The sequence below is a fragment of the Trachinotus anak genome, unplaced genomic scaffold, assembly GCF_046630095.1.
Source record: "Trachinotus anak isolate AG129_WGS33_773 ecotype Australia unplaced genomic scaffold, CSIRO_AGI_Tana_v1 ptg000012l, whole genome shotgun sequence".
Taxonomy (NCBI): Eukaryota; Metazoa; Chordata; class Actinopteri; order Carangiformes; family Carangidae; genus Trachinotus; species Trachinotus anak.
In genome coordinates, this window is record NW_027273863.1 from 17,907,659 (window position 1) to 17,922,210 (window position 14,552).

The following is a 14,552-nucleotide window of genomic DNA, read 5'->3' on the forward strand; positions in this document are numbered from 1 at the left end:
CCCAGAGGCCAACAACAAAGTGACACAAAACAATGCAAAAGGACCACAAAGGGATGCAAAATGCTTACAAAGAGACACAAAGCGACACAGAGTGACCACAAAGAGCCAGAGCTACAACAAAGAAACACAAACTGATGACAAAATGAGCACAAGGAGACAACAAGAAAGAGACATCAAATGACTACACAGATACACAACAACTACAAATGTATGAGACACAAAATAACACAAAATGGCCTCAAAGAGATGCAAAACAAGAGGGCGACACAAAACAACTACAAAAAGACACCAAGATTATAACAGACACACAATGACTACAAATATGTACACATCAATGACAAACAGACACAAAATAACATCATGACTACGAAAAGACACAAAGCAATATAAAATGAACACAAAGAATATGAAACCACAACAAAGAGACACAAAACAACCACAACAAGTGCTACAAGGTGATACAAAGAAGCTGTGTTTGTAATTGCTTTGTGTAGCTCTCAGTCTCTGGGCTGTGCTGCTTTGTGGGGGGGGGGGGGGGGGGGGGGGGGTACACTGTTGTCTGTGTGCAGCTGCTTACGCCCAATTTTCAAACAAAAGTTTAACAACCTTTTATTTCATTTCAATCTCATTTTAATCTCTTTAAGCAGATTCTACAACACTGGAAAACAGATTTGACTTAAAAAAATTAACTCAAGTAAGAACATGACAGTACGTAAGGATTAATCAAGAGACAGATTTTTAAAAATGGTAAAAATGAAGAACTAGATATCCTGACTTTTATCCTTATGTGTGGGGCAGTCTCCAAAAAAATTTTGCTATTTTCTACTGTACCAGTGCTGAAGTGATTAGTTGATTAATCAATTAATTGTTTATGTCATTTATTGAGCAAAGAATATCAAATAGATCAATATCAATCATCAAACGTGAAGATTTGAAGATTGAAGCTCACCTTCAATCTGAGCTGATGAGTGAGAACTACAGGAATTTTTGGTTGTCGTCCAATGTGCAGCTTGATTAGACTGTGTGCACCAGTGGTTCCCAACCTGTGGGCTGGGGCCCACTGGTGGGCTGTGAAGGTATTGCAAATGGGCCGACAAATCATTTGCAAAACAGTTCAGTTTTGGTGAAAAGATGTAATTATAGAAAAAAATATATAAATGTTTTGAAATGTTTTACAACAAAATGATCTTTAAAAACATTACAAATGTTTAAAAACTCCTTTTCATTGAACTACGCTGATTAGTTCCCCTTATGATGAATAGATCAATACTGATGTGTAAAATTGGTGAGGTGCCCCTTTAACATGATGCAAGGAGCTGTGGTGTAGAAATGATGACAGGCAGACATGATCTGAGCCCTTTGAGTCCAGATTTATTGATACGACTGTGCAGTCACAGAGCATGGTGGCACACACGGCCGCCTGGCCGGCATGGGACAGTGACAAACACATGCATGCGCATACATGCATACGCACACGCCCATTCACTCTTAGTCATTCTGTCTAACCAAGGATGTAGTAGAGGGTAAACCTAAGGTGGTTCACTACTGTTTTATCCACCCTGCAGAGAAATTTGGATGGATGGATGTTTAGAGAGGAAAAATGCTTATCTGAAATGTATTGTAAAATTTGTTTGAGAGAACTGTTTACCCGGCTTTATACAGTCCACTGCACTGCTTTTTGTTTACCTCTCTCTCTCTCTCTCTCTCTCTCTCTCTCTCTCTCTCATACACACACACACACACACACACACACACACACACACACACACACACACACACACTCGCCTCATCACACTCATCGACACGGCAGGTCACAGTGAGGAGATCAGAAATGCACACTGAGTATTTTTCGGCAGTTACACACACACACACACACACACACACACACACACACACACACACGCACACACGCACGCACGCACGCACACACACACACACACACACACACACACACACTCTCACTTTACATCCATCTAACCTCAGTGACTAGAGCAGTTTGAGATCAGTCATTACAGAGTGATTCAGACTAAACAAGGAAACAAAGCATTAAACAAACAACAAAGAATCTGTTCCATAGTAACTGTTACAAAACACCACGTTTAGAAGTCCTTACATATCATAAATACAGCTATGTTTCTGATTATGGTCGGTATAAATTCCTGTTAAATATTCATACAGTAGGCTATCACAGTAGCAAGTGAAAGAGAGCAAACTACAAGACTGTACATGTGTTGGTCCCTTGGTACAGAAAATATCTTCTGCTTTACCAAGGGTCAGGCAGGCTATTTAGAGGATGCGATAAGTTTAGTTTTTGTTCTACTTATAAATGTAATTTGCTGTGATTGTTACGCTGTAAATTTACAGTTAAGAGTTTTGAGCCACTTGAAATGTTCTGACTTCAGAGCTGGTGGAGTAAAACATATCAGACAGATACACAGAGGAGAGACAAAATAAAAAAGAAAAAACAGTTACATGTTGAAGATGTACTTTTTGACAATCCATCCTCTGAGTCAAAAAAGGAACAAACGGTACAGTAAAACAAAAAAAACATACACTATACAGCACAGAACAGCTAAAAAATAGATTTTTTTTTTCTAAATGAAAAAGAGCAAAATAGACCATAAAATATACCGTTATAAATACTATACTTCTGCAACATCAAACTGTTGACTGTACAAACAGGTTTTCCAACAGTGTCTAAAATAAGTCTTTTACACAAGACTCCTTTAGTGTGTAATATTGAAGGAAGATATGAATAGGTTTGTTTGACTGTACCAGGATCAGCACAGATTCAAATGACATCACAAAATTTGTTTTTCCTACAGGTGAAATGGAAAGTACATATATAGGCACACATTCAGCCAGCTGGCTTGCTAACCACTGACTGTACTTTTTAGGTAGAAAGTAGCATTGCATGACAAACTGCTATGTCCCAGCACGATACTAGTGTTTCTGTTTCTATATAAAAATGGGGAGTGTGTATTAAAACAAAGAGACTAAAAAATAATTAATTGTTCCTACAGTTTTATATAAAATTAAACATGTACTGTATTCTTTAAAATAAAATTAGAATAAGCCAAGAACATGGCACAATTAATTTAGGGACTTTTAACAAAATAAAAGTGCACAATTATAGGGAAAACATACCTATTATTATGCAAATACTGCCAAAATGCTTGTTTTCCTTTCTTCCACTTACACATATTAAGTACATAGTAAAAGCTGAACCAGCATTGCAGGGGTTCAATATGTTACATATGCACAGTAAGCAATATTTGCATTTTCTATACACAACATTAGAAGCCTTAAAAACCTGGCAAACAACCAGGTAGCAGATACAGTTTGGACTCACAGCCTGGGATGTGTCACAAAAGCATGATGGATTCAGCTGGCTAATAGGTGCACAAGCACACTGTAAACACGTCGATTAAACATCACACCAACAACCGAGAAGGTGAAGCTGCTGAAACTTAACTGTACTGCAAAATAAAATAACGTACATATGTAAAATTTCTCTCTAATTCAGCGAGTGTTTTTTTATGTTTTGCTACAGCTTCAATACACATAAGAAGGCATCGAGAAGAAGTCTTTTGATGAAGAAATGACATACATGGTGAGAGTATTAGACGCATCTAGTGCATGATTGATATAGGACAAATGTAAAACAAATGTTACAAAAAAAGGTAAACAAAAAGAGTTCATATATTACAAAAACTTGAATGCATTTGTGTGTGTGATATGTCTGAAATGCAAAGGTTGCATTCTAATTTTTGTATATTTTCCACTACCATATTTTACATTATATCCAAAAAATAGCAATTTTTGGATTGTGGAATCATAAGATTTCTACTCCTCCTCAGATTCATACATGTACAAATTTCATTATATACAGTGGAGAGGATAAAGACACACAAAAAACAATATAAACCTGGCTGCAAAGAACACAAACGCATCAGACTTGCACAATGTCTGAGGAAAAGCACTGAGAAAGTAAACGTGTTAAGGGGGAAAAATGAGCGACAACTGGTGGTTAAAAAAAGCTTTTTATGAGACTCTCATCAGGAGCTGCTAACACATACGATTCCTACACAGAGTGCATTTGTTTAAGGAGTGCTTGTTGGTAAAATAGTGGTGTTGCAGGCCTGTGAATTTATGCACATGCTCACATACTGTACATAGTGTGTCGCAGTTGTAAAAGTTCCTCTTCATGTGCATTTATTCTGCCTTTCCCAAAAAAGCACTTCTGTAAGGACAACTGCAACAAATCTTATGTTTCTAAAAAACTTTAAACCAGATACTAAAATCTAACAAACAAGTGCTGACAGAGAAAAATAAAGCTGAAAAACTGGGACTTGTACGGTGGCTACATGTCAGTGGATACATTAAGTAAAAAAAAATGGCAAACTAAAAAAGAAGAAAAGAAAAGAAAAGAAAAGAAAAGCAATGTTTTCAGTGTCAATGTTGCAAGGGGTCCTCTCAACCCCACCATCGTCAATGACGAAGGTCATTAAATCTTCTGCATTGTCTTTATCAATAAGCAGTGAGGGAGGAATAATGCACATGGGTAGAGCCACAAACTGCACAGAAGAGCGTTGGAGAATAAACATGGTAAAAGTAAAAACAGTTGATCGTAAGGACAAAAATGGAAGGGAAGGTGTGAGTGCCTTGGTGTCCTGTAGAGGGCGACACAGTCCAACTAATGGCCTTCCCTCTGACGTGAGTCTGTGTGAGTCCTCCCAGTCGAGTGTTAAAAGCAGGTTCAGGTCGACAGCAGTGATGCAAAGATGCAACAGTGAGGCCGTGGTAATTCACAGCTCACTTATTCCATCGCTACCTCTGCTTTCGGGAAACAAAAAAGGAACATTTGGGAAAGATTAAGTATAAACAAAGAGACATAAACAAGATTCTAACATGGGGAAATTATGATATCTTTCTTATTCTTTTTCCTGTGATTAGTAAGCTGTCTTTAACCTAAAATATAATGTAATTAAAAATCTCTGTTGAAGTTCAAATACAGACTCTTCCTCCTGAGGCAGGGTAGTATGTCTGGGACAGTAGATAAACATTAGTTTACACTTTATTTCATAGAGTCATGAAACAGATACTCCAGCTTATTTTTTGTCAATAGTCATGAGCTGAAGAAATAAACTTACCATCGACACTTTTGTTCTTGTTTTCTTCACCCTCTGGAGATTCAGCTCCTTCAGACAACTCTCCTGAACAGTCAAAGCAGTTGTGTTTTTACATCAGACTCATGCAGGTAGAGTTCATGGTAGCAAACATGCACTATCCAAGCACAATGAAACTCCTGCTCTCTCTTTTTAGCTCGTGATTAAGTTTTTAATAACAGTGACCAAGTCATCACAAACCCATAGAATGTTGTGTGAAATTCTGGTGGAGAAACTCCAAATAGAAAATTCCAAATATATCACAGCTGAAATTTTGGGAAACAAAACGACGTACAGACCATTAACAATATTGAAAGAATATGTGAAAAGGGTTGAGCATGATAGAAAGATAGATTACAGTCACCATGGTTATAATGATCAGTTAGTTATGGATATTACTTTGCATGTCGATGTATGTATAGCACATGGTTAGAAATAGATTCACGCCATGCTGTGAGACGACACAGTTAAAGCGACGTACCGTTATGCAGTGGAGGACTCTTGTGTGTGGTGCTCCCAGGCTGTGCTCCCTGTCCTGTTTCCCCTGTGTTACCATCTGGTGGTCTGCTGACCTCTGCTGACTCGGGCGCCTCCCCCTCCAATTTGTCCTCCTTTAGTTCCGAGTGATCTGATTCTGTGTGGACCTCCTGGGGCTCCATAGCCTCTTCCTGCTGGGCTTGCTCCTCTGCTTCCCTTTTAGCTCTCTCCTCCGCCTCTGAGGTCACATGGAGTGTGAGCGCAGGTTAGCGTGTTTGTGTGTTCATGTGCATTAACTCATAACTACTTGTGTTATATTAAGCCAGCATTAATTGAGTTGTTGGCTTAGCAGAAACATGTTGTAAACACAACACTAACATGTTATCAGTGTTAGCGTTGATCTAGCTAACATGTTAGCAAAAAGCTGCCTATTTACAGATCAGGCAGACACAGCATTCATTTGAAGTTGTGTTTTTTTCCAACCTATGGATGTTAGTTCAGTATTCACTCTCTTTTAGCTCTTTTAAGTCCTGAAGGAAATAGCTGGCTCGGCTAAATGCTCCACAATATTCACCAGCTAGTCTCTATATGTGAGCAAGTAGTGCACAGTAGGTTTTTAGAGCTTTTGATTCTCTGTGGGTTCATCACTACAAGCAACACTTTCCCATACATGTAGTCATGTTATATATTAACATTGTTAATATAAATATATTTATTATAGCTGCAAAATATTGATTATAGCTTTAGAATATTGATTATAGCTGCTTTACTGCTCCCATGTTCTAAGAAGGCACACTTTATAGACTGACAACAAGACAACATCTGGGTTTCTAGGCTGTGACAAAATCCCTTTGGCTGATGTCTATGCTTTCTATTTGGTAATAAATATTGGTGACAAACTAAATGCACATCAATTTCTCACATGTAGACCACCAAGTCTGCAGTTAATAATGTCAATAATTCCTTAATAAATGCTTCTTACAATAAGCCACCAGCTCTTCAACTGTAAATGATAATAAACTGTTATTAAAAGTATTCTTGATGAATGAAGAGCTATGTACAAAGATAAAACAAGTGTCACACTGGATAAGGATAAATACCAGCCACAGCGATTTTACACAGTCTTGCAACCGAAACACTGTTCTTGTTAATGGATTACAACTGGCTTATGAGGCATTAGTTAATGATTCAAGTCATTGTCAAGTTACAACCTTTAAACTGCATGTAATGGGTGCCTTATTAGAAAGTGTTGCCAACTTGATCAAATAAATATTAAATACAAACTAATGCTTGTCAATATACTTATTATCTCTGATTGGTTTTCACTTAACAAATAAAGAAGAATTCACAGTGTAAACCCACAAAATCCCACACTAACAGAGGTCAGCCAAAGTCCCTCTCTGGGTGAGCTAAGAGCATTGCAGCTGTTAAGAGCATTGCAGCTTTATGAGCCAATTTTCCACATTCGAGTGGATCTGCTCAGGCAAATCAGTTTTACCACCACTTTGATGTATCCCTAAATCACCACCATTTACCAGGTTTACAAGTTGTATGTGTGGAGAGTACCTTTAGCAGCCTGGGCTTTCCACCGCTCTCTGTTCTGATAAACCTCTTCATTCCACAACGCCTTGAAGTTCTTCATGTCCACCGTCAGCAGAGAGCTTTGTCCTGATGAGCTGCTGTCGGAGCCCATGCTCTTCACGCTGTGCCGTTTGGCTTCATCTGAGCTAATACTGTTCAGACTGGACAGACCAAAATGACAGGGGAGAATTTAAGAGTTAAGAGTTAAACAAGACTAAGTCTACAACCATGCTAGCAGCTCTGTGAGGCTGGCTGTACTTAAGTACATTGGAGCTTTGAGCTAAATGCTAAGGCCACCATGCTAACATGCTCACAAAGACAGTAGTAACATGCTGCTGTTTAGCAGGTAATGTTTACCATGTTCAACATTTTAATCTAGCATGTTAGAATGATAATGTTGAGAATGTAAATTAGAGATAGGACTGATGTACACGTCACTGGTTTTGCAGGTATTTGGTAATAATGGACAAATTATGTTTTTGACCTGACGATGGCACTTGATGAACACATGCCATTCAGTCTACTTGTGACCGTGACTGCTACTCAGCCGGTGGAAATAGTCAAAAAATGTCTTTTGTTGTTCAAAGGTTTTCAACACTGAGACATAATTAGATTCAGTGTGAGTTTAACTCTCTGAGGATATCCGTGGCAATTAAGGTGCTTGAAAACCATTAGCGCCTGATTGCCACAATTTGCATCAAAAATCACACTCCTTCTTAGAGTCACAACTCAATCAAATCTGTACATACAGGCATAATACACATATTTTGAGATTCTTTTGACTTTTTTACAAAGATATAATTTTCTCCAATGGAAATAAAAGTCCATGAATCCACTTAGATGACAGAAAAAAGACTCTTCTTAGAGCTCCAGAACTTGCCTAAGAATCATCACCTTTTTAAGTTTTCTTTAGTATCAAAGTAATCCAGTGAGCAGTAGTTGTGTGTACATCCATGGGTGCATTGCACAGGAAGTGCTTATAGCTAATTATGCATACATTTAATGGTGCCAACATGCCAAAATCTTCCTGTTTACACTCCATAAATTATGGAAGATGGGGGCCGCAGTTGTCTACATTTTGCCCACAGTGTAAGACTTGGAAATTTGCTGTGGAGGGAGATTTCCAAAGTTTGAAAAAAATTTAATAGTTATCTCAGTTTGAGCTGGATATACAATATTTTTTATATTTTGACAAGTTTAAAAGATACTATCAAATTGCAATATGAGAAATGTCGGAGGGTTTCTTGAGTTTGAACCTACTAAAAGTCAGAAGATATTGGCCTCTTTTGCATTAGTTTTAATAATTTAATATAATAATAATAATAATAATAATAATAGTAATTCTTATTTATAAGTGCTTGTAAGACACCCAAGGACACTTTACAAAGCAAATCAAACATTCAGAAGCATAAACAAGATTAAATACAGACTAGATAAAACAATGTATGAATGAATGACAATAAAACTGATGAATATGCATACATGCACAAACACATACATACACATACACACACACACACACACACACACACACACACACACACACACACACACACACACACACACACACATACATACTTATACACATACACACACATATTCTCATAACATCACACAAAAAAGGAAAGGAAAAGCCAGCCTAAATAAATGTGTTTTAAGTTTTGACTTGAAAGAAGCAACAGATGTGCACTCGCAGAGAGTCTGAAGGAGGGCATTCCAGAGGTTAGGGCCAGCTACACCAAAGGCCCTGTCGCCCGTGGTGTGCAGTCTGGAGGGGGAATGTGAAGTGGAAGGGCATCAGAGGAATGTAGTGATTTATAGACTGAATAAGTATGGAAGGCCCAAGGCATGGAGAGATTTAAAGACAAGCAGGAGTATTTTAAAATTAATACGATATTTAACTGGGAGCCAATGTAATTTATAAAGGGTGGGGGTGATGTGCTCCCAGGACCATGTGGGGCAAACTGAAGTCTATTTAATCCACGTGTGGGTATAGCGAGGAGGAGAGCATTGCAGTAGTCAATTTGGGATGCAATAAATGCATGGATGAGAGTCTGCAGCAGATTGGGAAAGAGAGGGGCGGAGTCTGGAGATGTTTTTCAGATGGAGGAAGGCTGTTTTGGTGATATTTTTAGTATGCTTGAGGGTGGAGTCCAGAGTTACACCAAGAGTTCTTACTTCAGAGGATGTAATGAACCCAGGGATGGTCAAATAAGGATGGGGAGTTTTGCGTTTGAGTTTTGAGTGTGGCTGGGGAAGCAATGAGGATAGCTTCAGATTTATCCTGGTTGAGTTTGAGGTAGTTGTGGGTCATCCAAACATTGATGCCATTTAAGCAGGCTGTCAGGTCGGATGGTGGCAAAGTGTCTGTGGGCCTGGTGTGGCTGTCGATTTGCCTGTCATCAGCATAGCAGTGGAAATTGAGACCATATTGATGAATTATGTGTCCGAGAGGAATGTAAATGATGAATAATAATGGCCCAAGGACTGAACCCTGGGGAACACCATGGGAGAGGGGGGGGGCATAGGGGACCTGAGGTTGCTGATGGAGACAAACTGTTTTCTAGATGTGAGGTAGGACAGACTGTGTCAAAAGCAGCAGTGAGATCTAGCAGTATGAGTATGTTGATATAACCAGTATCGGCAGCTATCAGCACGTTATTTGTTACTTTGGTGAGAGCCGTCTCTGTACTATGTTTTGTCCTGAACCCAGATTGAAACTCATTTGACTATTCTTTCTCTAATGTGTCTGTTGTGAGTTGCACAACTTTATTCCAACCTTATTTCAATTCATCATGAGGGGGACATGAATATTTGTATGAAAATTCATGGCAATCCAGCCACTAATAACATAACATAACATAACTAGACGTTCCACTCAAAACCACAAATATCTTATCGTGCTAGAAGAGGGAAATCACCAAGGGGGACTGTGTCTGAATGCCATGAACGTCTGTACAAAATTTCATGGCAATCCATTCAATAGTTTTTGAGGTATTTCAAAAACTGCAGGACTGTGTAGAGTCACGCCACCAGCTTGGATAAAATAAGACATGAGCTTTCAGATTCAGAGGCACTTCGAAAGGAGAAAAATGAAAAGACAGGTGGATAAACAGAGGCAGACGGAGCGAGCACACACACTTCCAGATGACTGAAAGCAGCTATAAATGCTGTGAAGAAACACTCCAACAAAATCCGTAAGCACCCAGGTGTGTACGTAGACAAGGAGACTGCATAAGTGGCAACAGTATCTGAGATTTCCACTCGGTTAACTTCGACTGGAGGCCCACTGAGTGATGCTAATGACTGCTGTTGAGGAGAATGGGGAGGCTCGTATTGATGTGCAGGTGCAATGGATGATGCAGAGCCAGACTCCCTGAATACTGCTTTATTTTCTACTCATCTCGCTTTACGAGAAAAAAAACTTTAAACAATTGACAAAGTTTTTAAATCATCTCTCTCTGAGAAGATCAAACATTAGTAATGCAAGAGCAGGTAGGATGTACTTTATTTGGATGCTTTCAAAGCCTTGCACAGACCTTATTTAGTACGTGGCTGCAGGAAAAGTATCGAACCAATTAATTAAGCCCGTGGAGACAAAATCACCTCCTTTTGTTTCTCTAGAGGCTCTTGTGTATGCCAATCCAGCACTGAGGCCCATTCTTGATCAGGGATGGTGAGGCGAACTTCACTAGCATATCTAAAATGCCAATTTCAAGGTGTGTGGCTCTGCCTGATGAAAGGTGGAGACATTTCCACGCGCAGAAATGGATTACTCATGGAAGACTCATCTGCTGTTCTCAGTACTTTCATTAGATATGCTGTTATTGCAGAGGAGCTGTTGAGGTTTAATCACTTCATGGAGCGTGTAGTTACTCAGAGTGGTGAAGGGTAGAAAGCAGTAAATTTTCCATCCTTGATTAACCAGACTGGTTGATTAAAACTTACTCAGATTTACATAAAGTCACTCACTTCCATCTGCTGTGTCCTGCTACTGAACGGCATAAAGAGTCCAAACTTTTCACTGCTAAATGATGTGTCTGCGTAAAGAGGAAGTGCTGCGACTCACCTTGAGCGTCGAAAGCCAGCAAAACCGGAATGCGAAGCCTCATCAATGAGCGGCGTGACAATACGCTCCATCATGTCTGTCAGCACAGTGAATGTGGGCACCACGATAAAGTCTATGAACCCTGGTGACAAAGATATGGCAAGTCCAGAACATAATGTCATTTTATGCATATTCATATTCCTTATTTAAGTGATTTGAAGAGTTTAATGCAGACAGGGAAGAAAAGAATTATCAGCTCTATAAGGTACATTTATATTTTTTAACACCACCATTACTACGGAAAGCACAATAACCATAATAATAATAATTAATTTGCAATATTTATATAAATACTGAAACTGGTACACCCTTGGGTTTTCTATAGATACTTTCACAAAGGAAATGTCAGTTTTCTCAAATAAAATACTCAAGCAGAACTTATGTACATATACAGCCATCCTGTACAGGCTCTGCGTGTATGTGAGGGTGGAGTAGCCACTCACCAATCTGGGACTGCGCCACCATTGTGGACTTTCGGTCGCAGAGCGGAGAGAATGGCAGGCCGAGCTCCGCTTCTTTGTCCCCCTGGAAATACAGCAGCTTCCTCAGTCAAAACCATTCTCAGTCTTTGGGTTTAGAAAAATGTTCCACACCCTCCAGGCATACACACTCAGCTCACTGTGCACGCACTCACTAATGAACACACACTGTACACTGTACACGTGCACACCACCACCATATGCTCACACTTCTATCAACAGGCTTTGGATCTGTCTGGCTCCCGCCTCAAGTGCTTTTGGGCCACAAATGTGTTTCATTTTCTCTTCTGGTTTGTCACAAACAGATGAAATGTGGAGTCGGGAGGCAATGTTCTTTGGAGGAGCTATTTATCGGCAATTCACATCCTGGGAGACAAAGGCCTTGTGAAAGCAGCCACAACAACAATAGCACTAATAATGAGAACAATGTGGATTAATAATGGAAGAGATGAAAGCAATGTGGCACCAGATGAACGTCTGTCCTTCTTGCTCACATTTACTAATACACCATCTATTATTTATAACCAAATGCATTGTTTTATCAAAGAGGTAATGTTCTACATTTTAATTTTCCATGGTGCTTGTCATGGCATCATTTTTGAAAATGACAAAGATTATATAATTATACTTTGGAAGGTAGGTTTGTGCCAAAGAGCTATATTAAAACAATCATTCTCTAATGTCATTATTACTTTATCCTTGGTGTTAGTCTGTGTGAAAGAAACCTGACTTATATGGGGCTGAATTGGAAGAAAAGGTCTGGATTTTATTGACATTAATAAAACAAATAATACGATCCCAAACACCTGCACCAAATGAGGAGCTAAAAGCAATGTTGAGAAAAGATAAATCAATGCCACTTCTGATCTAGTGTTCCATCTTTTGGCAATCCCAAGAAATCCTGCAAAAATAGTTCCTACGAGACGCCACCTCTGGTCCAGTAGAACAGATATTTTCAAATAGCAGGAAAAGCTCAGGTTTAATTCAAAGGTGAAGAATGAACTTTCAATCTCAACTTTTAAGCCAGTATGGTCGAAAAGTCCTGAAAGAAAAAAATAAAAATAAAATTGAACATCTCACAGCTACTTAATGGACCTTGTCCTGAGTCAACAGCATTAATGATGTCTGTGTTTTATTTGGGTGTTTCACTCGACTGGGGTGCTTAAAGGCATGCTCGCTTAATGGCGTGGTTTACCAGAACACTTAAACGGATGGGTGCTGTCATTCATTTTTCAGTTTCACCTGTACTGCTCTGCCAAAACAAGTCTCGTGTTTTTCAGAGCTCATGTTTCAACCTCATGGTCATTTCAAAGGCTGTATTGAAATGTACTTCATCATGCCAGAGGTTTTTATACTCACGGAGTTAAACCAGTGATGCCCCGTGGCTGCAATAATCACACTCCTTCTTGGAGAGTGACTCAATTCTGAACATACAGCCACAACACACATATTTCAAGATTAAATGTGTACCTTTCCTGAGGATATCATTATCTGAGATGTCAACTGGGGCTAAATCTCACTTAGTAATCACAGAAAAAAACACTTCTTATAACTACAGAATTACAGAATTTCCCTGAGAATCATCACGTTTTAAAGTTTTCTTCAGAATCAAAGGAATCCATTGATAGCTGTCTGTATGGGTCCATGGGTACTGTATACAAACAGGAACTTTGGCATAGTTTTAATGGTGAAAATTTGCCAAAATGTGAATAAATGGAGGCTAAAAAAACGAACTAAAAACTAACTAATTGACTACTAATTGCATCATAGTATATAGTATCATCATAGTATATTAGGAGTGACAAATCTCTATGGTGATGGAAAAAAATATTTTATTCGCTGCAGGGTCCCTGTGTTAATTCTAACTATGAGTACCTAATAAACTGTCACTCAACTGTATACTACAGTTCTGTGTATGTGGCCAGCTGAAAAACATGTCATATTAACTCTACATGCATCAGAACCTCACATCCTCAAACCACTGAAGCACACACTGGACTAGCCACCCATGCGCTTCTCTGGGACCTGCCAGATGCACCCACTCACCTGTCTGAAGAACTCCTCTAGTAGGGAGGTGGTCCAGCGATGGTGGAGGTCCCAGCTTTTGGCCGGGTGGCTGATGTCTGCTGTGTGCAGCAGTAGGGACAGAGCTTTGGGCTTGTCAATGCTAAAGAGGAGAGTAGATTTACAATTTTTAAAAGTGAAGTCCACCACAGGTTATTATTCATTTGTTCTGTTGTTTTTCTAAGTTGCTGGAAATAGGCAGAATTACACCAAAATTGGTGTGCATGATCTGGGGGCAAGTGTTAAACAAAATCTGAAGTGCCAAATTGATTGGTGCAAGCGGGCCTGTCCTATCTCATATTTGCTCATAACTCAAGATGCCTTTGAGCAATTCTGACTAAAGGCACCAGAGACATCCTAAACGACCTCCTCAACATACACACCACGTTTCATTCACATTCGATGAAAGGGGGACAAATGGTGGAACTTTGAGTGCACAGTTTTTGACATGCTGCATACACTGTAATAATGAAACGAGTGTGTGCATGCTCTCAATCGTCAAACAGAATTAAACTACCTGAAGTGAGATTGCTTGGCTTTGTCAAATCTTACACCCGCTTGTTGCTGATTGGTGGTTTAATCTTTGCTGATTCATCTTCTTGCTTCTATTGAACTCAAAAGGGTTACCCATGAATTGCTAGCAACTACAATATTTCTGTTTTTATTAATAGGTAC

At 39.2% G+C, this 14,552-nt stretch overlaps 1 protein-coding gene across 5 annotated transcripts in view; it reads right to left on the bottom strand.

The window, feature by feature from the left end:
- Positions 1 to 1,349: 1,349 nt before the first annotated feature.
- Positions 1,350 to 14,552, bottom strand: part of pde1cb (phosphodiesterase 1C, calmodulin-dependent b) — a 93,696-nt gene continuing 80,493 nt past the window's right edge. For 4 of the 5 annotated variants that reach the window (XM_071490811.1, XM_071490813.1, XM_071490812.1 and 1 more), the window contains 7 exons: positions 13,860 to 13,980; positions 11,778 to 11,859; positions 11,296 to 11,416; positions 7,212 to 7,387; positions 5,650 to 5,883; positions 5,154 to 5,216; positions 1,350 to 4,839 (listed from right to left, as the gene is read on the bottom strand). In XM_071490811.1, coding sequence (XP_071346912.1) covers positions 4,820 to 4,839; positions 5,154 to 5,216; positions 5,650 to 5,883; positions 7,212 to 7,387; positions 11,296 to 11,416; positions 11,778 to 11,859; positions 13,860 to 13,980 — 817 coding nt within the window. In that variant the 3' untranslated portion in view covers positions 1,350 to 4,819. The remainder of the gene's footprint in view (positions 4,840 to 5,153; positions 5,217 to 5,649; positions 5,884 to 7,211; positions 7,388 to 11,295; positions 11,417 to 11,777; positions 11,860 to 13,859; positions 13,981 to 14,552) is intronic. The other variant, XM_071490810.1, reaches the window with a different exon arrangement.